The 24,782-nt window shown below is 35.2% G+C and overlaps 1 protein-coding gene across 1 annotated transcript in view; it reads left to right on the plus strand.

Annotated features, from left to right (window-relative positions):
- Positions 1-24,782, plus strand: part of KLHL1 (kelch-like family member 1) — a 378,971-nt gene that overhangs the window by 239,301 nt on the left and 114,888 nt on the right. The window contains exon 5 of the mRNA XM_005871702.2: positions 7,979-8,191. Within this exon, the coding sequence (XP_005871764.1) occupies positions 7,979-8,191 (213 nt within the window). The remainder of the gene's footprint in view (positions 1-7,978; positions 8,192-24,782) is intronic.

The raw sequence follows: 24,782 nt of genomic DNA on the forward strand, positions 1-24,782 counted from the left end.
AAAAGCCTAAGCCACTGTTACAACTGAAGGACCAGTTGCTATGATGTGCACTGATCACCAGGGGGCAGACGTTCAACTCAGGAGTTGCCCCAGCCCGCAGGCCCCCATCACCAATGGGGCCTGCTGGTCAATCTCCTGGTCCCTCCTCCAGGCTGGCAGGCCCCAATCACCAGAACCAGGGGTGGGTGGTGGCATACGCGGGCGGCAAGGGAAGGAAGCAGTGGGGAGGTAGGGAGGCGGGGAGGTGGGGAACCTGATTATCCCTGATCACCGGCCAGGCCTAGGGACCCCACCCATGTATGAATTTTGTGCACGGGGCCTCTAGTCAATACATAAAATAGGGAACATAAAGAAATATGAGTGTAGGCAATAGAGCCACCAATAGAAGGTTGAAGCAAAAGGAGGCTGAAGGGAAGGGTAGGCTCCGGTGGAAAGTAGTAATGGCCAATGCTTATCTAACACTTGCTATATGTCACCTACTTCTCTCTGAACAGTAAATTTAATTTAATCTTCACACTTAATCCTCACAACAGTGTTTTAAGGTGAATACCATTTTTTATTCCCATTTAAAGATAAAGAACCCAACCTCCTAATCACACAGCCAGTGGGTAGCAGGGTTGGGATCTAAATCCTGGCCAAGTCCCCATGTCAGTTATAAACTATTGACACTTCATAATCATAAAGCAGTGGTTCTCAACCTGCTGGCCCTTTAAATACAGTTCCTCATGTTGTGACCCAACCATAAAATTATTTTCGTTGCTACTTCATAACTGTAATGTTGCTACTGTTATGAATCGTAATGTAAATATCTGATATGCAGGATGGTCTTAGGCGACCCCTGTGAAAGGGTCATTCGACCACCAACGGGGTCGCGACCTACAGGTTGAGAACCGCTGTAAAGGCACATTATGGAACTCAGATATACCAAGGAAGAGGTGGAAACAGGTCCAGGTGAGCACTCAAGAATCAGGGTGCATACATGTTGCAGGAACCAGAGACAGTAAATCCAAACTAGATGGGCAGAGAACCAGAAGGGGAAGTTAATCAAAGGCTGGATAAGGCAGTAATTGTAATAGGACATGAAACTGTATTCCTCTTCCTAGTTTTATCCTGACTGGCACTGTGACTATGTTTGAGCCCACTGAGCCTCAGCATTCTCATATGTAAAATAACAAGGTGTGACTCCTAATAGGTCTTGTTCTCTTTGAACTCTAAGATAGTGCTCAAGAGTTCAGGCAGCAATTTTGACTCAAGGATTAAAAATGTAGGCAAGGCAAATAATCAAAAGCTCAGGAAAATTGGTTTTAACCTGAAAAGGTTAGAGTCTTGTTAGTGTAGCAACTTGAAGGTTCCTGTAACAAGAAGCCCTTGATAACTGGGAGTGGTGCCTTTCCCCACCCTGCATTTTTAGAAAGTTTAAATTCTAGAGGCAGTAGGAAAAAATATAAATTAAAGAGAATCTGATCCTGAGAGTGGACCACTTTTTCCTGTCCCAGACACTCCTTTGGGTCATGAGAAACCTAATATTTCTAAAAGGTATCATTATATAAAATAAAGAGCCCATAAATTGCCATTTAAAATATTGGGGAATAATTAGGTTTATGCAATAGTTTAAACATAGCTATTTAAAATTTTTTTTAAGGTTATGTATTATTTTCCTAGGGTTGCCATAACAAGGTACCAAAAACTTGGTAGCTTAAAACAACAGAAATTTAGTTCTAGAAGCTTAAAGTCTGAAATTAGGTGTGAGCAGGGCCAGATTCTCACTGAAAGTTCTAGGGAAGAGTCCTTCCTTGCCTTTTCCATCTTCTGGGGATTCCTGGCAATCATTAGTATTCTTTGCTTATAGCAGGATGGCTTTTATCTCTGATCCCTCCACTTTTTGCATGGCTCTATCCTCTGTGTCTGCTCTGTCTTCATGATCATCTCCTCATGGTATATCTGTGTCTCTACAAGTTTTTCTCTTAAAAGCACACCATTCATTGGATTGGGGCCCATTCATATCCAGTATGGCCTTTTCTTAACTAATTACATCTGCAGTGATCCTATTTCCAAATAAGGTTATATTCTGAGGTTCTGAGTGAACATGAATTTTTAGGAGCCACTCTATTCAATCCAGTACATGATGAAATGAAAAAGACACTGCTTTAGAAATTAAGAGATGCATGTTTTAATCTTGCTCCTGAGGACAGTAGAATCATGCATGCATCAGAAACTCTAAAAACTTTTCTTGCAAAGTATGCTTAAGGAATTATAATTTTATAATTCTATGACTTTAGACTAAAACTTTATGTTTCATATGTAAGCCTCAACTAGAGAATGTGGCAAATTCTCTGACTTGCCTTTCAGTTTTTCTTTTTAAAAAATATATATTTATTTATTTTAGAGAGGTAGGGAGAGGGAGAGAGAGATAGAAACATCAATGATGAGAGAGAATCATTGATTGGCTGCCTCCTGCACGCCCCCCACTGGGGATCGAGCCCACAAACCAGGCATGTGCCCTTGACCAGAATCGAACCTGGGACCCTTGAGTCTGCATGCCAATGCTCTATCCAATGAGCCAAACCAGCTGGGGCTCTCTTTTTGAAAGGATGCTCCTCCTAAGAATTGCTCTTTCTAACCAATAACCTTTTAAATGAACAATTAAATAAATATCATGACCTCTGTGGATTTCAAATGAAACCAGAGATTCTGTGGTGGTCTGGGAAAGATTAGCCTTTTCATCGTAATCCTTAGGACAGTGATTGTGAGGCTTCTCTAACTGATCACTGGTCACAATGGGCAAGATGGTGAGACAGTAGATTTTAGCTCAGTAGACTTTCACGGCAGAGGGGTTTCTTTCAGTTAACCATCATAGTGTATAGAGTGTTGCTTTGGTAGTAGCTGTTAATGAAGCAAACAATATTAAAGTTTATGTTTAAAGTTATTTGAACATTAATACAATATTTTTTTATAATTTTTTTTTATTGCTTAAATTATTACAAAGGGTATTACATATGTCTCCTTTTTTTCCCCCGCCCTTGACAATCCCCTGGCCTCCCCTACCCCCCAGTGTCTTATGTCCTTTGGTTATGCTTATATGCATGCATACAAGTCCTTTGGTTGATCTCTTACCACCCCTCCCTCCTGTCCCCCCACCCTCCCTGGCCTTTCTGCTGTAGTTTGACAGTCTGTTCCAGGCAACTCTGCCTCTGATTAATACAATATTTTACAAACGTTTAATATCCATATGTTAAACATAACCAATAACTAAACCATGGTAATTAATGGGATTTACATATGCTGGCCTGATGTTACCATTAATTGTTAGCTAACTTTTAAAATAATCTAGAATAGTGAATTTCTAATGGAATTTCAAATGAATTATACCATAGCCAGTGTGGCACAGTGGATTGAGCATTGTCCCATGCACCAAAAAGTGGCTGGTTTGATTCCTGGTTAGGGCACATGCCCAGGTTGCAAGCTTGATCCCCAGTAGGGAACAAGGCACATGCAAAAGGCTGGCAATCAATGATTCTCTCACATTGATGCTTCTCTCTCTCTCCCTCTCTCTTCCTCTTTCTCTAAAATCAATAAAAACATTTTTAAAAATAAAAATGATTGCTATGTGTTGATATATTACCAACAGTAATAGAATTAATACAGAGGAAATTAATATTAGATTATTATTTGTTTAAGTCAATTCAGACTTATTAAAACAATTAACAATTGTTTAAGTCAAATTCAGAAAATAAACAAAAATAAGAAAATTATGTCTAGAATAAAACAAAACTATAAGTTTTATATAGAGAAACATTATTTTATAATATGTAGTGGAAAAACAAATGCAGAATTTCATCTTTATTTATGCTATTAATAAAGATTACTGTGCCTTGTGTAGTGGCAAGTTAAATTTGGTACCAAAATCTCTGTTGATAATATTTCCATTTATATTTAAAAGATGCATGTATACACATATTCTAATTTAGTGGGGAGACTGTAAAAGTTGAAAATAAATTTATGCTATTATATGATCTAAATTACCCTTTCAATGTTATTTTCCACTATTTTTGTACTCATTCTCAGTCAAGTTGACACATTCAATATGGCACTTTATACTATATTATCTGCTATTCTCCCTTGTTTATATGGTTCCCCTGGTCAGAATACATATCTTTATATTTCCCACTTTCTGATTTATATGCCCACCTAATATTCTAAGTCCATTTGAAAAACTGTTCTTTACAGAATTGATGACAATCATTTTCTAGGCACTGCATGTGATATAGATATCACATGTGTAGTAAGATTTTTGATGCTAATTCATTTTTTTCTACTCACTATAATTATCCAGGACTAGAGGCTCAATGCACAAAATGAACGCACTGGTAAGGTTCCTAGCAGCTGCCGGCTGCCAGCTGGGTATTCCCTCCCTTTCCCCGGCCAGCCCCGCCCCCTGGTCGAACTCTCAGACAACTCCGGGTTGAGGGGACAATTTGCATACTATGCTTTTATTATATAGGGTCACACATTAAGAGTTCTATAAATCTATGTGGAATGAATAATTGAATCGATTTAAAATAAAGGTATTGTACAAAAGATGAACCACGTCCAGCACTGCCAGGGGTGAACCTGAGGAGGGACAGAGAAGGATTAAAGAAGACAGACAAAAGAATACAATTGGGGTCACGTGGGACACTGTTCTCTGATGGAGAGACAGTGCCACAGCCTGCAAGTTGAGTCTTTATTTTATAGTCAGATCCCACAAGGCAAAGTAAGGGGGTGGTCAAGTTGTTTATAATGTTCTTGCGAGTTTTGAAGCTACTTAATTACATGCACCTGAGAACTCTATCAAGCTTTGTTTTGGCAGCACTTGCTGCACCTCCCGCAGCCTACATCACTCAGCCACCTGGGACCACAGGTTCGGACCATAAGGCCAAGCTTACAACCATAGCCTTTGACTATAATTGTGCTGGGAGAGCTTTGCCCTCCAAGCTGGGGCCTGCACGTGGCTTTGCCATGAGAGGACCGTGCTCCCTCATTAGTCTGAGGCTTGAACCTGTCCAAACGCTATAGCCACTCTCCACAAAAGGTAAACATGCCAACAAGTTTTGATGCTTCTCATTATTTGTTCTCAGAAAACATAGAGCTAGAGAAGGTGCTCCAGCAGTGGAAATCAGTGTGCATTGATATTTTTTCTTCTTTACTGAATAAAACGTGATCAAACTGAAACAATTTCCAGAGCTAGATTGTAAAAAATAAATAAATAAATAAATACATGCATACATACATACATACATACAATAAAAGAAAGAAAGAAAAATATTAGACATGTTTTCATTAAAAGAAGACTTGATGGAAAAAATAAAGAGAACTCTGGAACTAAAAAAATAAAAATGATAAACAACATAATATATGGGCAAGTGTGAGATCCAATAATATCTGCTTGTAGCTCCTCATTTCCAGTTTACTCCTAGAAGTTTTTACAAACATTACTTGTTTTTAGAAGATTTAGTGTGACTCACAAAGGTACAAAATTATAGAAATATCTTTAAGCTAGATATTATAATAAAAGAAAAAGAAAATCTGCTGTAGTGATATAAAACAAAACCATTATCAGAGCTGTCTGAAAAAGAAATCAAACTATAAAAGGCTATAGCCTTCCTATCAGATACTTCCCAGTTGGACTCTCAGTTTTCCGGAGGCCAAATAAAAAAAGAAATCTGATCAATTCATAATTTACAACACCCATGATAAAAGCAAACCAATTTACTCAAGAGAAGTGCAATTATTCCTACTACTAAAACCTGAAAGAAATTTCTCCCAAGGGCCATCATAAAAAGGACACTGTAAAATATAATGAAATATGCCTTGAACAATATCTTTATGATAGACACCACTAAGTTTCACAGAGCTGCTTTTTTATGATATCCCTCACTATGTACTGGTACTAATGGTCTAGCTATACAATTCTGTGTGTAGTTTCATAGAGGCATAGATTTTTAAATAACTGAGAAAATAGGTGGACAAAAACATCTATCAAACATTCTTCAAAAACATCTTTACCTTACTGTAGCTCTTTAGAGAAACTTGGTGGCTTTAAATCTCAGAACACTTATTTGGTTCACTCAGTAAATAGGTATCAGGCATCTATAATTTACACAACACTGTAGTAGGCACAGAGGAAACACAGGAGACAAAACAATTCCCAGGAAATCAGCTAATCTGTGATGTCAATAAAATGTAAATAAATATGACAGATGACCTGAAAAAAAATTAAAAGTTGACATTGTCTTGTGAAAACCGAAGGCCCATCAAGCCTGGGGTTCAATTCCAGTGATAAACTCATGACATGGGTCAGGTCTCACTTAAGAAAATAGGTTTGAATCTGCCCTGACCTACAGATTAATGAGCACTTGCCGAATCTTCTACTATTTTGGAGTAGTCACAATGTCTTTTTTGGAAGAGATTTAGTCCCTCCATTTCAAGGTTTGTTTGTTTGTTTTTCCAAAATAAGCACCCTATTGAGATTTTTAAAATAAATGTGGCTTTTAAACCGAGAAGCCTTAGTTATAGCTTCCTTGGAGATATCTCAGGAGACATGTGGAGGAGCAGAGGGGAAGGGAGAACAAAAGAGAAGGCCAGTCAGGCCTCAGCTATCTGTATCCATATCTCAACCACAGAGGCCTCTCTGCTAAATGTAAGACAGTTTTTTTGACAACTAGTTTTTACAAAGTGTTTGAAAACCACTGCACTGTTCTAAACTATTTCCAATATTTTATTTTTCCTCTACAAAAATGATAAATACATCTATTCAATAACTATGTACTGCTCATCTTTGCAGGGTTTTTTTCTCAAGGAGCTTAATGTTTGTGTTAAGTCCCCCAAGTGCACCAAAAATGAGGCTACGATTGGCTAACTGTTGTCTTAAAGATATGAATACCATGCACTGTACATGCATATAGTGGACGGGGTGGTCAGGACAAATGGGAGTGAGCAGAGAGCTCAAGAAGCCCTTAGATACTAGGTAGCTTTTGAATTAAGTCTTAAAAAAAGAAAGAAACTAGGAAAACAAAGCCGATAAAGTAATTTTAAGTAATAGATTGAGTGAGGAAGGATATGTCAAACAGCATAGCAAAGGGAAACAGTAGTAATTTGTGTGACTGAAATGCAGATAAGGTAGAAAATGATGTCTTCGAATTAGGAAGAGGTGAGATCATAAGGAGCCAGTGTGGCCACCCAAGAGATTGGAACCAAAGACAAGAGGAGAACAAATGAAACAAAACCACACAAAAACTGTAGAGGAATGTCATGAGATAATTTATATTTTAGAAATATTATTTTAGAATTATTGTGGAGGATACAATAGAGAAGCTAAGAATAGAGTCAAGCACAGTAATTAGAAGGTGATTGCAGTAATCTGGAAGAAAATTAACAGGAATCTGAATTAAGCTAGAGAAATTGTCATGAGAAGGGAGTACAAAAGACACTAAAAGGGTGGAATGTATATGAGATTTTGTGACTTCTATGGACTATCTGTGCTGTTTTATTCCCTTCTGAATATAGTGATGTATTGTATGTGTTACTTCTCTTTCTAGTTTTATTCCCACTTTCTGATCCATGTATAAGTTATCTGTCAAGCTTTAAAAATTTTGAAATGCTACCCTTTTCATATTCACCGAATCTTACATAGCAGTCCACTTGAAACTTAAACATTTAATCACTTAGTACATTCTGCCTGCATAACAAAGCTCCACATTATAATCCCCCTGTTATTACAAGATCTGTGCTGTCTTGGTTGCATTTACACTTCAATTACAATAACCATGCTTTCATCTTAACAGCTTCTAGTTTCTGAAGGATTAATTCTCAAGGATTATGTTATAATGAGAACAAAGGTTATTGACTACTTTTCTCATTTCTTTCTGAAATGCTTTGCTAGCTAAGTAAAAGTGAAACCAAATTTATGCCAAGATGTTTTCTTGTTTTCTTTCTGCAGGAAAACATAATGGAAGTTATAAGAAATCAAGAGTTTTTACTGCTTCCAGCTGAGGAGCTCCATAAACTCCTGGCCAGTGATGATGTAAATGTTCCTGATGAAGAAACCATCTTCCATGCATTAATGATGTGGGTGAAGTATGACATGCAGAGAAGATGCAATGACTTGAGTATGCTTCTCGCCTTTATAAGACTGCCACTGCTTCCACCACAGGTAAGTGTGATGCTGCTTTAATAGCTACAATTTACTGAAAAATCTTATTTTCAAAGTAACATGAAAAATAATAACATTAAACTGTTAAAAATCACTTTAAAGATACATTTGAAGGCACATTTGCCAAACTAAGTTTTATGACTCTCCTTACCATTATTTATTCACATTTTTGGTTTTAGTTTTAGTCAAATACTTTTTAAAAGTAGATTTGATGGTGGAAGAATGATGGGCCACGGGTCATAGGTCTAAGTCCCATAGATGCTGTAAAAATTGGTGTCTGTTGAAATGTGAGAAGCTAGGTGTTAAACTGGTGCTCAAAAATTCTATCAAATAGTAGGACACTGACCAGAGAAGGCCAAGAATGTAACCAGGGCTTCATCTTTTCATGAAATGCCTTTCCTTTATACCCTCTTTCCCCAATATTTTGTCATAAAAATGGGAGATGCTCCTACCTGTCCATCTCATCTCAACTATTACATCAGAACAACATGAACATCTTACTGGCTTATTTGTTCTAAGACTACACATTACATATGCAGTTTTTATTCTTATTGGTTCAGCTGCTGTGTCTTACTTGGAAAAATATATGTATTTATTTTATAAAATAAAATATTACTTTGTTTTTGTGTAATGAATAAAAGGCTTTTAAGGTAACTCTTATATAACTCCCAAAAAACACAAACATAGCATATAGTCCAGTGATGGTGAACCTTTTGAGCTCAGCGTGTCAGCATTTTGAAAAACCCTAACTTAACTCTGGTGCCGTGTCACATATAGAAATTTTTTGATATTTGCAACCATAGTAAAACAAAGATTTATATTTTTTATTTTATATATTTAAATGCCATTTAACAAAGAAAAATCAACCAAAAAAATGAGTTCAGTGTCACCTCTGACACGCATGTCATAGGTTCGCCGTCACTGAATAGTCAATTCTTCATTCCTCAGCTCTCAAATGGGGGTATTACAAACATAAGTTTATATATACTTTCAAACAACAAATGTACAGGAGAAAGAGTAAAACACATTTTTTTTTTCATAAAATATCCTTGGTTATAGGCGGAGCTATTCTCCCATAATTAATATTCATAAATTACATGTCATTATAGGTATTTTTCATACAATATTTCTAATCTTAAAAACACAGCTGTAATATTAATCTTAGTAATGTTGTACAGAGGGGAAAACAGTTTTTCAAGAGCCATAGACCTAGTAGAAAATGCAGTTTTTCTGCAAACCTGGCTAGCCAGATAGGAGCATGCACAGAGACAGTTCTTCTGTGAGTTTCTGTTGTTCACCTGTTTGCTCTCTAAATTGGAAGCTCATACAAATGTCCTGAATACAGCAGTTCTGAAGGTCCTCATTAAAAGCTGGAAAAGAGCCGAAACCGGTTTGGCTCGGTGGATAGAGCGTCGGCCTGCGGACTGAAAGGTCCCAGGTTCGATTCCGGTCAAGGGCATGTACCTGGGTTGCGGGCACATCCCCAGTAGGAGATGTGCAGGAGGCAGCTGATCGATGTTTCTCTCTCATCGATGTTTCTAACTCTCTATCTCTCTCCCTTCCTCTCTGTAAAAGAAAAAAATCAATAAAATATATTAAAAAAATAAATAAATAAAAGCTGGAAAAGAAAGAAGAGCAGGGGTACAGGAACGAACATACACATTTATTTTATTAGTTAAAAAACATAAAGCATATAGTTTATCTCATTTAATTTCTATAATATCTTCCTGAATTGAATATTATTATTACCATTTGACAAATGAAGTTAGTGAGACTCAGGATGATAGCCTTCTTTCTACCTAGTTGTAGAGCTCAGATTTTTCTCTATTTATACAGGGTGGGAGAAGAGTGGGTTTACAGTTGTGAGTATGCAAAACACAGAGTTTATTTTTTTATTCTTATTTATCAGTTATTGCATTATTTTCCATTTGAACAACTATAGACCTCCTTTTGCCACACCCTGTATATGAAACCAATGTGTGCTTTTTCCACTGCTGGCCAGTGAGTTCAGTATTTATTTCCCTGGTTGGCTTCATATTTACAGCAATGTCCAACCAGGGTTAAAAGAGAGTTTAATAGAATCTAGGATTTCTCAGCTTTTTACACAAACTTTCAAAGTTGCAAAATATGTTAAGGCCCTTAAGAAAAGTCATTATGATAATCAAGTAACATTTTTGCCTTGATCCTGGAATCATTAAATAAGGTTTTGTCCTTAAATCTTACAGTACTTAATATATAGGTCTTTTACAATCTTTAAGTGATTTTTTGGTATACACTCTATTTGTGTAATTATATTATACATGTAATTATATTATATATCATAATATGTAATTATTAATAATTATATAATATTTAATTGTTATAACAAAACACAATATTGTATGTTAAAATGCCAACATTATTTAAAGGAGTTAGAGTCTGGATTTTTCTAGTGAGGTAAGGGTTTATTTTGCAAAGGATGTATTAAAGGAGTCAAGAAAAGAATTGGGCTTTTGTTTTTGTAACAGAACTTTTATAGAGCTAAAGATAACTTTCAGGAGAGTGAGAGAACAATATTTGGAAGACCAGTTGTGAGTATCTTATGATATTGTTAAGCAAAACATAAGAACTGACAGAGGCAAGAGTAAGAAAGACAAACATTTAGAAATGTTTAAAATAAGAGAGACAGAGGAAGAAAGAGAAAGAGTACATGCTTTCAGGGTAAAATTAAAGTAAATAACCTATAAATAAATTTACAACTATGAGTTTCTATTCAGCAAATGCATGGAATATTTTCTCCAGTTAAAAAACATGTTAAAATAAAGAAAGAGAATTCAAAAACAAAGGAAACATGTTAAAAGATTGATTAGAGACAAAGAATAAATTTAGATACAGTAACAGTCTTATCTCACGAAGCAACTGACCAGCTCGACTTAGGCAGATTTCAGTTCAGCCATTTCTCACAATCTGCATTTTCATGTCTGTTATTATTAGACCCATTATGTGTGTTTGGTTATTTCTGAAGGTCACAAGAGAAAATCTCTGATATTTCTTATTATTTACAATTTAACATATTATTATAGTATATAAATTATGGTAATTTGGTATAGAACAATAAAATGAAGATGTAAATTTTGGTACAGAATGAGGATTTTAATTGACAACAGTGATAAACAAAGTGAGCTGTCTGTGTCTATGAGTTGTTGTTTTTTCCCTCTTAATTCCTTCACCATTTCAACCAGTGCTGCAACCCCCCTCCTCTATGACAATTGTCAGTCTGTTCTATATGACTCTATTTTGTTAGTTTCTTTTATTTATTAGATTCCACATATGTAAAATCATATGGTATTTGTCTTTCCCTGACTGGCTGATTTCAGTTAGCATAATGTTCTCCAGGTCCATTGATACTGTCACAAAGGGTAAAATTTTCTTCCTTTTTATAGCCAAGTAGTATTCTATTGTGTAAATGTACCATAGCTGTTTTATCCAGTCATCCGCTGATAGACACCTCTTAACTCTTACAAATTAATAAGGGAAAATCAATTACTCAAACATTAACACAATCCATCTTCAGTCTTTGTTATTTTTTTATTTTGTTTTTTGTTCTGACTTTTTCCTGGTTTGCTGGTTGCCTTATTAATGAATGATATCAGGCTATCATCAAATTGATAATCTTCACAAAACAACTGTAAGAGTTTTTAAAAATTATGGAGTAATTTTACTCTTCCCTAAAGAAACTTAAATAGTGGCTTTAAAACATAAATTTATAGGTAATATATGCTTCTAAAGTCTTACAAAAATTTTCTTAAATACCATTTGTATTAACGGTTATTTAACTATGATGTTCACAGTTCAGGTTACAACATTAAAAAACACACGAGGTATTTATTTTAACAAGTTTTAAGTCAACAGGCTTTTAATGAAAAAAAAAAGATATGCACATGTATAAATGTATACATATACATTATTCTCTGTGGTGAAGTGAAGAGAGTAGAAATTGAAATCTAATGTGAAAGTCTTACTTTTGCTGCAATATTCCAAGTGTCCATATTTACATTATCAATTTTATTTCAGATTGGATTATTCCAATTAACTTACAAAGATGTGTGTTTTTTTAGGCATCTTAAAACAAAATTCTTTGTATTCCTTTGTGGCAACTGCTCCAATTATCTGTTCTATTTTCCAGAAAAATATACAGTTATTGTTTGTAGTCATTAAATCTGTTTATTCATAATTCTCTCTTCAACCTGCTATAGTCAGTCCTTTGAAGTGATAAAGGTCAGCCAAATCCTCCATGCTGTCATTTTCCCCTTCTCACTTATTTTCGTCTTACTTGGCGTCTCAGCAGCATTTGACACAATTGATCTGGCCACTCTTACTCAATTGTCATAGCTAATTATTTCTACTCTGTAATGTTGCAATGTCCAGGACACAGTTTTTGCTGCATAGAGATTCACATTTATTTCTGTGCTTTTAAATACTATATGGGAGTCAATTACCAATTCTGAATTTATATCTCTAGCCCCAAACTTTTCTTCAAAGATAGATTCAAATACCCAATTAGCTACATGACATCTCCAATTGTGAATATTAAATAGCTATATACACTCCCCATGTCCGAAATGGGAGATTTCAAAGTCCCAAGATTCTTTCCTATCACTTCAGTAAATATCATTACCAGTCTAGTTGCTCAGGTCGAAATCCTAGAATCATTTGTAATTATCCACTTTTTATTGCCTTTAACGTTAAATTCATTTCCTTGAAAGTCCTTTGGCTGTATTCCAAACCATATCTGGAATCTTTCTACTTAACATGTCTTCAGCCACATCCTAAAAGAAACCACCACCATCTTTCTTCTGCACCATTTAAATAGTTATTATTCTTTTATGCTTAACCACTACAATGATGTCCATTTAGCAACCAGTATGGTTCAATTTCTCCCAAACTTTTAAGATGTATACACTTAGGACAAAATCCTAATATCCCTGTCCTACAGGCCCTTCCTCAGCTCTCCCATGACTACTCATCTGAGCTCGTTTTCTACCAGTTCTCTGGTTCCTATAGCCACATCGTTTTTTCTGTTTCTTGAGCAATTTAGTTTTATTTATTCTATAGTATCCTGTACCAGCTGATTCTGGGGACTAGAAACAGGCATGCCAAGAGAAGATAGTGGAGTTGGTTGAACTATTTTCTCAGGAGTAAGTAATGATGAGGGAGGTATAATTGATAGGTAATTAAAGACAATAATTTTGAGAAACCCCACAAAAGTCAGTCTGCTCTTATTTTTACTAGACCTTGGCAGTTCTAAACAATGTCAGTGGTTATGCACTCCTACCTCCTGGGTAGAACTGCCCAGCACTCTCCTTTTCTGCTGCTTCACTACCTAGAAGGTGTTCACCCTCATCATAGCATAACCAAATTTTTTTATTAAATATGTCTCACCTTAAATGTGTCCTGTTCTTAGCACTGTCACCCACTGTTTTTTGGGTGTTTTTTTTGTTTTTTGTTTTGTTTTTTTTTGCTTAGTTGTAGTTTATTTTTATCTCTTTCTTCATAATTATATGTTTCAGAAAACCAGACTTGAAGGCCTTTTTTGCACAAAGTTCATAGCATAGTCTGTACTCAGTAAGTATTTGCTAAATCAACCAATTAAAAGTTTATGCTAGGTCTTAGGAATTTTAGCTTCATTTATTTTAACTCTCTGTTGACGTCTTATCTGCTTGGACTATGAGAGGAAGTTCTAAAACAGTGTAAGCTATGAAGCTAACAGTGGGAACACTCTTATAAAGAGGTATCAGAATATGATTCAGACTTTACTAAAAATCTTTTATTGAATGGATAATGGGGAGGGAAGCTTGAATAGGATATAATTTCTCATCTCTCTGTTCCATTAGATATATTCATAAAACATAATTTTATCAAAATCACTGTCATACTTGTCAGTGGTCATTTAAAATAAGTTGGCTACAAGAAAATCATTTCACTTGCATTGCTAGCATAATGAATCAGAAAACAAAGTACATTTTATGAAGAAAATAAAACTGAATTTAAATACTAAAATAGATCATAAGCACTTTTGTAAATATTACATAGTATTTACCAAGAGGTCACACAGTGCAAAAACAATTATTTTTCTCAATTAAACATTAAAGATAATTTTATATTTTATTCATGCTTACTTATATAAGAATGATAAAATTAAAATAGGATGCAATATTTGTAAGAGGACTAAGAAAAATTGCAGAACATTTGGAATAAATCGAAAGCTGTTTGTATCATTAAACCTTTCCAGTGATTTGCATTTAGGATTCAGTAAATTTTGAAATAACTCTTGAAGCTACTTTAATATTTTAGTGAGTGGAGTATATAAAGATGAAATCTAGGGCTTAAAATAGGATCCTTAGACTTAAGAATACTCTTAAGCTTTGGGAAAATCTCAAAGCTAAAGCCTTAGTAGAGGGAATTTAATTGGTCTAATTACATAATTGTTCTTTTATTTTTATAAGTAATTTTGAGGGTATATAGATAAAATGCATTTGTTCCTGCATCCAGTGCCCACATTGCTGTTTTTATAAAATATTTTTGCTTATTCTTTGAGGATCAGTAAGGTGGCCTGCAGAGTGATACAAACAGTGAGTTGTTAAAATTCAGGGAAGGTGAGGATGCAAATCATTAACATCTGGGAAACCACTGTGAGAACTTTGGAATTTCCTTGGTGTGCAATAGAAGCCATTGCAGGGTTTTGAGCATAGGAGGGTCTGTCTGATTTAAGGTACACAATTAAATGCATTCTGTAGTTGCTATGTTGAAAATATCTTGAGGGAAACAAGAGTAGAAAATAGAAATCAGTTACTAGGTGACAGGAATATAGAGGTGAGATATTTTTTTAAGGCGTCAGATGAGGGTAATGAGGTAGTAGCAATGAAGATGGTGACAAATGTCTGTGTTCTAGGTATATTTTAAAGTAGAGCTGGCTAGATGAGAAAATGAGAAAGAGATGAATCATAGAAATTCCACATTTTTGGGTTTGAACCCCACTGAGGAAGGATGCTATGGAACACTGACTTTTTAAGATTTCTGTGAGGCCTCTAAGTGGAGATGTTGAGTAGGCATTAAATGCATCATTCAGGAGTTGTGTAGGTATGGCCAGGATATACGTATAAATTGGGAAGTTGTTTGCATTAGATATAATTTAAAGACATGATATGAGATGGTATCATCAAAGAAATGAGTATAGGTAAGTAAGGGAAAAAAACTGAGAATGATGTTCTGGGTCATTGAAACATTTCAAAGAAAAAAGATGCTAGTGACCAAAATGGAGAAACTACTCAAAGAGTATAAAACACCCAGGGAACTTGCTTGATATTCTGGAATTTCAGGGAATAAATCATCACAGAAGAGTGAGTGATCAGCTATACCAAATGCTGCCGAAAGGTCGAATAAAATTTTTCTAGAATAATCTTATTGGTGCTGAGTACTGTGCTGTTTCATACTGCAACTACAAAGAAAATGGCACACATATCAATTTACTATTTCCCACATATACATCAAACTTTTCCATTCAATACTCCTGATGAATTGAAATTTACTTTCTATATGATCAGTTTTAAGTTAATGAAAACAACTACAGATTTTGCTATTATAACAAACTTTTGCTATTCTGTCATTGATTTCATCAAGTATAATTTATTAAGTGGATACATTACTTTTCTCATGATATATGAAATATCAGTGTTAATATTTTTACCTTTGTTAATTTGAAGTCATTTCCTACCCACTGTTAGCTTCATTATCAGGTCAATTGAGATCAGCAGAGAATTTGTTTTTCCATAATTGCCATAACGTTTTGCAGGTAGAAATTAAGATTCTGAGAATTAAAGCAAACTATTTTAGGTAATATTTTTAAGTGAAAAATTCACTGATACATGTAAAATTAAATTTTGGAAGCCTAACTCAAACAATTTTTCCCCCACCACTGATAATAAGCTTTCATGCAAAAAAAAATGTATCTTTTGACTCATGTCTTGGCATTTATCCCATGTTGAAGTATAAGCTGCCATTATGACACCCACAGCAGAACTAAATAACACAGACGCTGAGAAGCTCAGTTTTTCAGGTTATATCTCAACTAGGAATCTAGATAATTTAAACCACAAAACCTAATTTTATTAAAATTAGTTATTTTTCTGAACAAATGAGCAATATTAGTTACCTATAAAATTTTCCTTGAGGTTCATAATCACATACATGTTATGTATTAACTCAATGTTCATTATAACCATCATCTTAATATATAGCTACATCTATATTTCCCTTCATCATTACTATCTTTAAATGTATTTTTTGCATTATTAATGAAAATTGATATTTACACCTTTATATCACCATGTTAAAATTGTACTTTTACAGTATATATCTATGTATGTCTGTTAACATTTCCAATAATCATAATGCCTATTTTATGATTTACTCTCAGTAAAATATGGTGATATAGTGCTCAGTTCTTTATGCATCTTATCTCATCAAATGTTTCACTACATACCTATCTTTGTATTATGGATACTTAGTTTACACATAAGTAAATGGTGACTTAATTTACCCAAAGTCAGGTATTGTAGAAAAGGGGTTAAATAGAATATTATTGCAAAATATTAATTTTTTCAAAAGGTATTTGCATTTATATTATCAAAACCCTATCAGTTTTCATATTATTATTACCCCTGCTCTTTTTTCTTTGACTTTAAATGAATTATGGAACTATAATCTAAAAGTGATACTGTGATACTTTAAAATATCTCAAGAATACTTCTAAGTATCCATTTCTTTTCACTAAAGAAAATGTATTTTTTTGGCATGGAATAATAATTTGATATATTGATTTTTAAAGAATCAAATTTAATTATAAATTTTAAATCAAAATATTTTTCTTCTAAAGAACATTTTAAAAAATACCATGTTGAAAATAACTTTAAAAATAAAAATTATATAAGTGATATTCTATCATTGAATTCTTTCATTATGTAGTTTCTAGGACATGGCTACATATATGTTTTCTTACAGTCGTGGTGTGTTAAGAGGTTACAATAACTAACTTTTTTAAAAAATCAGGATTTTAAGTGTATGAGAGTTTATTAATGACAGCAGAAGGTAAAAAATGGAAGAGGATAAATGAAAGGTAATATTTTTATTATTTATTTAAAAATACTTGTGTATTATACTATGTCATTCATGACTAGTAAATCTATATTTTAAGTGTAGGGATGGGAAAATACCTTTATAAGTTTTTCTGGCTGGACTAATAATCAAATTTACATGAGACATATTAGCAGGAGAAAAATAACCAAGTTTAATATGTATGTACACATGGGGGTTCCATAAGAATGTGAGACCCAGGACCAAATAGGTGGTTAAGTCTTATAGGCCATCTTGAGCTAAGGAGAAGGGAGGTTGTGGTTTGGGACCTTAAAGAGCAGGAAGGCAATTCACATGGAAATAGAAAAGCTGATGTTTAGTGAGTAAGTGTCTGCCGGCCATCTTTAACAATGAGACACAGAGAGGACTGTGATCAAAGAAGCCTTGCTAGATTCCTTTCTCTCTCTGTCACACACTATTTCATTTTAAACTCTAGTACTTGTGATATCTCCCTTCACGGATCAGGTCCTCCACCTAAATTTCTTTTAGGCAGGAGGAAGGTCTAAGGTTTATCCTGAGTCTTTTGTTTCTTAACAATGACCAGTTTAAAATAATCATTACCCTAAAGAGACATCTTTTGGGATGGCAAACTCTCCTCCTCCTAAAATAATCAATGTTATTGAATAGAAATAATTAAATTTTATTTCACATAAAATAGTTTGCTAGACTATCTTAAGGAGACTTTAAATTATTTTTAGATTTTATTTGAATGTATTGGGGTGACATTTGTCAATAAAATTATATAGGCTTCAAGTGTACAATTTTAAAATACATCATCTGTATATTGTGTGTTCACAACCCAGAGTCAAGTCTTTTTCCATTACTATTTTTCTCCTCTTCTACCTCCCCCCACCCCTATTTTCCTCTTGTAATCACCATACTGTTGTCTGTGTCTATGAGTTTGGGTTTTATTGCTTAATCCCTTTACCTTTTTTACTAATGCCCCCCCCAGACTCCTCCCCTTTGATAACTGTCTAATTTTTTTTTTATTTCCACCTGTGATTTAATACAATGATGTTCCTAAAGTTATATATTCCTATTGAGGTATTTCTGCAAAATTTAAATCCTTGACAATTCCATGGTTTATTTATTTATTTTTTTTTTAATAACTCAGGCAGCCTAGAGTTATATTATTCAATACATGTGTACATTAAGTATACATTAAACATATGTATAAGAATTACATTTATGAACTTTAAAGCCCAAATAGTCCATATTTCCCACTGGATAAAGTGACAAATGTTGATGCTAAAATTGTTAATTACTACAATATGGTGTAGTTTGTATTATTAAGCCTTCTTATTATATCTATATTTCGTCTCTGAAATATTTTCAATGATTTGCTCCAGATTAACATCCCCCAATCCTTTGTCTCTCAACAGATATTTATAGATATTCATCACAAAACTGTTTCATGTAAAAATAAGTTTATAAACTTATTTTTTATATCCACCTTTTGAAATTTCATAAGTGCAGATTGTCAAGATAAAGTCTCTCAGATTGTTATTGGAGAAATTAGAGTATCCTCTTCCCTAACGTAGGCTGGGGGTGGGATCCTTATGATATCTCAGGAAAAATAGTTTTCTGAGAGTCACACGGGAGGATGAGTGATTTTTATTAGTGTGGAATTACAGCCTTGGGTTTCCAAAGTCCCATTTCAGTCATAGAAGTGTAGCTGGTGTTTCAATAAAGCGAAAAGCAAAGCCAGTGTCCAGAGTTTCAGTACCATGTTGCAGCCTGGTCCAGTTCAGCATCCATTAGTCCATTTTGTGTGGAGTTCACATGGCTGTGGGCCATTTGGGAGAATGCCAGGAAGTAGGAGTGAGAGAGTCCCACAAGTCAGGAGTTAGGCACAACACACCAAAAGCAACAAAAGCATGAGAGCAAATTCCTTTATGTAAGAGATTAAATATCCCAAATTTTTCACCCTTGCAGTGGCCACACCCATCTGGCCAATGACCTGTTTCCAAGTGTGACTGACAGAAAAGTACCTTCCCTATGTCACTCCAACTTTATTAGGCATGCGTTCATCTTCCCTTTGCTGGATCCCTGGGGAGTGTAAAGTTGTAGCTGCCTGACAAAGCTGCCCAAATAACACGCCTATAATATTTATCCTTCCCTTTGATACTTCCCTGTTATCAATAACTAGATTAATTACAACAGTACCAAAATTTCCAAATAAAGAGACCCACTTAATTTGAACTTGTGAAATCCCTGGATTTTCTGAAGAGCCCTTATGTTAAGCAATGGCTATTAAAATCTCATGGAAAGAATTATCTACAGAACACACTAGGGAAACACTGTTCTGGGTGGTTCCAGTTTTTAAAGTTTTGGAATTCTCGATTGTAAAGGTTTTAAACAATGGATGTTCATTTAGAGTAAATTATCCTAAATTAAAGGTGTTCTAGATGTGTTTATATTTACAAAATTGGCTTTCTTCCATTTCTATGAAAATGTCTACGACAAAGTAGCCTGCAAAATTGGCTTTGCCGAACTGGACAAGCAGCACATTCAGTGAATTCAATAAACGGACCTAGGAAGACCTGGAAATAGAGCCATAAATAATAATGAGTGTGTTATTCTCGATTCAGTCAGCTGTGGGACTTTTCCAAACCATTAAACAACTTCCCAATTTGCTACAATTCAGCATAAGTGCTGTAATCTTTTCAAAAGGTGGCTAAAAATTACAAATGGCAAATATATGGTAAGAATTTAGGACGTTATGAATATTTAATCACAATGAATACCTGAAATCTGATTTCAGTCAGTAGTCACTCATAATATAATATTCATCTATTATAAAAATAAAAGATAGAAGTTTTTCCTACTAGATTTCATGCTAATGTTCATTATAGCTAATATATATATATATAAAATTGATTAGATCTTTGCATTTCAAGCATAACCTGAGTGCAAAGATCTATTTAAATGATACATGTCCATTTCTCCTGATTGATCATTTTTTTTAGGACAGTAGAATACCATTTTGTTATGATCCATGTCTAGGAACAGACTTATGTGTTTTCTGTTTGCATAAAGTCTTAAAACAGCTATTATATTATTATTTCATATGTCAACCAAGTTTTTTTTGGGTAAATATACTTTAAAAAGTTTTAAATAGCCTTTAGATTAGGCATTATCATTTTTTTGAAGTGAAGTCGATGATAATGGCTTAACTCTAGTGACATCTTTCTCCACCTGTATCCATTCTTCACTTTTTTTGTAGTTTATTTTTTTTTAATTTATTTTAAGGAGAAAGTTTGGAAGCAGATATAGTAGTTAGGAGGTATGTAAAAGTCAAGGTGATGATTATACTAACTAGCCTATCCTAGGGATGCAGTAGTAAATATATTCTTTATATATTTTGAAGGCCAGATTGCAAGTATTGTCCAGTAGATCTGATGTGTTGAATGAGAGAAAAAAAATGATGACTCAGTAAGGATGTTACATTATATGACTTTATATATAAGGAGGAAGGTTCGATGAATGGATGAATGGATAAATGAATGGAGATTGAAAGATAAAGATAGAGATAAGAGATAGAGAGAGAGAAAAGTTTTAAGAATAGACTCACTAAGCAAGGTGTATTTTCTTTTTAATTTTACTTTATATACTTTATTTCTTTTTATTAAATTTTTTGGAGTGACATTGGTTAATAAAATTACATTTCAAGTGTAAATTTTTATGTCACATGATCTGCATATTGCATTGTGTGACCACCACCTAAAGTCAAATCATCTTTTGTCACCATAGATTTGACCCCCTTTACACTTTATATACCCACCCCCATTTCCTCTGGTTATCACCATACTGATGTCTGTGTCTATGAGTTTTTGTTTGTTTTTCTTGTTTGTTCATTTGTTGCTTTCAGTTTAATATCCCACATATTAGTGAAATCATATGGTTTTTAACTTTTTTTGTCTGACTTATTTTGCTTAGCATGATGTTCTCAAGGTTTATTGATGTTGTCACAAATGGCAACATTTCATCTTTTCTTATGGCTGAGTAATATCACATTGTATATATGTACTGCCTCTTCTTTATCCAATTAATCTAGCAAAGGACACATCAGTTGTTTATATGTCTAAGTCACCGTGAATAGTGCTGCAATAAACCTGGGAGTGCATATATCTTTGTAAATAAATGTTTCGACATTTTTTTGGATAGATACCTAGAAGAGGGGTTACTAGGTCATATGGTAACTCCATTCTAAAAATTTTTTAGGAACCTCCATACTGTTCTCCTTGGTGGCTGTCCCAGTTTACATTCCCACTAGCAGTGAGTGAGGGTTCCTTTTTCTCTATAACATCTCTAACACTTAGTGCTTGTCTTGTTGATAATAACCATTCTAACAGGTGTGAGGTGGTATTTCATTGTAGTTTTGATTTGCATTTTCCTAATAGCTAGTGAAGTTGAGTATCTTTTCATTTATCTGTTAGTTGGCTGTATGTTTTTTTGGGAGAAGTGTCTGTTTAGATCTTCTGCCTATTTTTTAATTTGTTTGTTTGGTGCTGTATGAATTTGTTTGAGTTGTTTGAGTTCTTATATTTTTTTGATATTAATCCCTTGCACTAGCTGTTATTTGCAAATATCCCATTTAGTTGGTTGTTGTTTTGTTTTGTTGGTAGTTTCTTTTGCTGTGCAGAAACTTTTTAGTTTGATATAATCTCATTAATTTATTTTTGCCTTTACTTCCCTTGCCTTTGGGGTTTTGATAAATATCATTACTTTGAATTTTACTAGATGTCCTTTTATCCTTCTCAACCTAGGGTCTTCTTGAAATATCCTTTACTTTTCTCCATGCCTAGTAAACAGACATTTATCCTTATTGATTCAGGATAAAAAAGATTCCCTGTTGTATTCATTTATCACAAAACACTTGGCTAAGCATGTCTTTCTGTTTCCTATAGCAATTTGCCCATATTTCTATTAGTAGTTATCATTACTAATAGAACATTTTGGTTATGTTATTATAGATGCATCTCTTTTTATTAGTAAATTATGACACCTTTGTCTGTAAAAGGAATTATATTGATGTTTCTTTTCCTCAGACAGTGCCTGTAAAGCAGTACGAACATAATAAATATCTATTACATAAATTAATTAAATGCACTCTCTTGAATGTTAGAAATATTCATCTTAACTCATATTTCTACAAAGAGAGAAGTCATTTAATTTTTGTAAATTATATCATCTGGTTTTTAAACTTCTATTCTTATTGATGGCAGAATAAATTATCTTATCTAATAAAGAGTGAATATGCAAATTAACCATCACACCATAATGGTCAAGATGGCTGCGCCCACAGCGGATACAGGGATTCCATAACACAAGATGGCTGTGTCCACAGCAGAGGCTGAGTTCCCGTAACGAGCCTTAACAGCAGGGACCTGAGGCTATGCCCCCCGCCTGGTGGGGCTAGACAGGAGACCTCAGGCCATGCCCCCACCCCCGCTCCAGGCTGGAGGACCTCAGGCCATGCCCCCGCCCCGGCACCAGGCCAGGGGACCTGAGGGTGCACTGGGGGACCTGAGGCTGCGCCCCCTACCCGGCAGGGCTTGAGTGGCTAAAGCTGTGACCCCCATCCTATGGGGCTTGATGGGGCCCTGAGGCTGTGCCCCCCACCCTACAGGGCTTGATGGGGGACCCGAGGCTGTGCCCCTTGCCTGGCAGGGCCTGACAAGCGTGGGGCTGGCCATATCTGGATCTCGCCCAATGGGGGTGGGGCCGGCTGGGTCTGGGTCTCTCGCGATTTTGAGCTGCCACAGATGTGCGGGGACTTTATTCTGGGGCCCACAGCTCGCCCCAGACTCTGACAGAAGGAAGATTTTAGTACACATTTTACTAATTTTCTTTCATCTCTGACACTTCTATTATAAAGGGCAAATAGCAATATTAAAATATTTCCTCTGATTAATCCCCTTTTAATGTGCACAAATTTCGTGCACCGGGCCACTAGTACTTAATAGTCAGAAAATATAGAGAATTGCCCTAACTGGTTTGGCTCAGTGGATAGAGCATCGGCCTGAGGACTGAAGGGTCCCAGGTTTGATTCCAGTCAAGAGCACATACCTTGGTTGCAGGCCCATACCCAGTAGGAGGTGTGCAGGAGGCAGCTGATCGATGTTTCTCTCTCATCAATGTTTCTAACTCTCTATCCGTCTCCCTTCCTCTCTGTAAAAAAATCAATAAAAGATATTTTTTTAAAAAAGAAAAGAAAATATAGAAAATTAAGAAAAATGATATGGTTCACAACTACGACTATCCGGGAAACTAAAAGTTCCAAGTTATTTGTAAGGCTGTCTCTTCCCTCTGAGGTGGTCTTTAACAAATCTTCCTTTTCCCTAGAGTGGTATCTGCTGAAAGAGGATGCTTGTATGTATTCACAATAATACATATTATTATGTATTGGAGATGCTTATGTTCCACACACTACCCTCTGAGTCTTGATGGACTCTCAAATTTCAAATATATAACACAGCACCATTAACTATAGTCACCCCGCTGCACATCGCTTCCCCAGGACTTATTTATTTAACTTATAACTGAAAGTTTGTGCCTTTGACCATGTTCACCAGTTTTGGCCACCCACCCCTACCTCTTGTCTCTGGCAACCATCAATCTGTTCTTTGTATGTATGAGTTCAGGATCTTTTTAGAGTCCACATATGGTATTTGTCTTTCTCTGTCTTATTTATTTCACTTAGCATAATGACCTCAAAGTCCAACCATGTTGTTGCAAATGGCAAAGTTCCCTTTTCTTTTGAAGCTGAATAATGTATATAATAATATATATATAAATCTATTGATGAACACAGGTTGCTTCCATGTCTTGGCTACTGTAAATAATGCTACAATCAGCATGGGGTGCAGATATTTTTTTTGAGTTAGTTTTTTATTTTCTTTGGATAAATAGCCAGAATTATAATTGCTGAATCTGGTTAGTACCACGTTAAATAATTATATATATATAATAAAAGGGTAATATGCTAGATTGACCTGATGTCTTCTGGACATCCGAATTCCTTCCAGACAAAGCCACGGTGGTGGGGCCAAAGCAGAGGCAGTTAGGGGCAATCAGGCCAGCAGGGGAGCAAGCAGTTAGGGGCGAGATCAGGCAGGCAGGCAGAGGTGGTTAGGGGTGATCAGGTGGGTAGGCAGAGTGGTTAGGGGTTATCAGGCAGGCAGGCAAGCAGTTAGGAGCCAGCGGTCCCAGATTGCGAGAGGGATGTCTGACTGCCAGTTAAGGCCTAATCCCTGCAGGTTCCCTGTGAGATCAGGCCTAAACCGGCAGTCGGACATCTCCCAAGGGGTCCTGGATTGGGATTGGAGAGGGTTCAGGCCAGGCTGAGGGACCCCCTCCATGAACAAATTTCGTGCATCACACCTCTAGTGTGTGTGTGTGTGTGTGTGTGTGTGTG

Source organism: Myotis brandtii, unplaced genomic scaffold, assembly GCF_000412655.1.
Source record: "Myotis brandtii unplaced genomic scaffold, ASM41265v1 scaffold353, whole genome shotgun sequence".
NCBI lineage: Eukaryota > Metazoa > Chordata > Mammalia > Chiroptera > Vespertilionidae > Myotis > Myotis brandtii.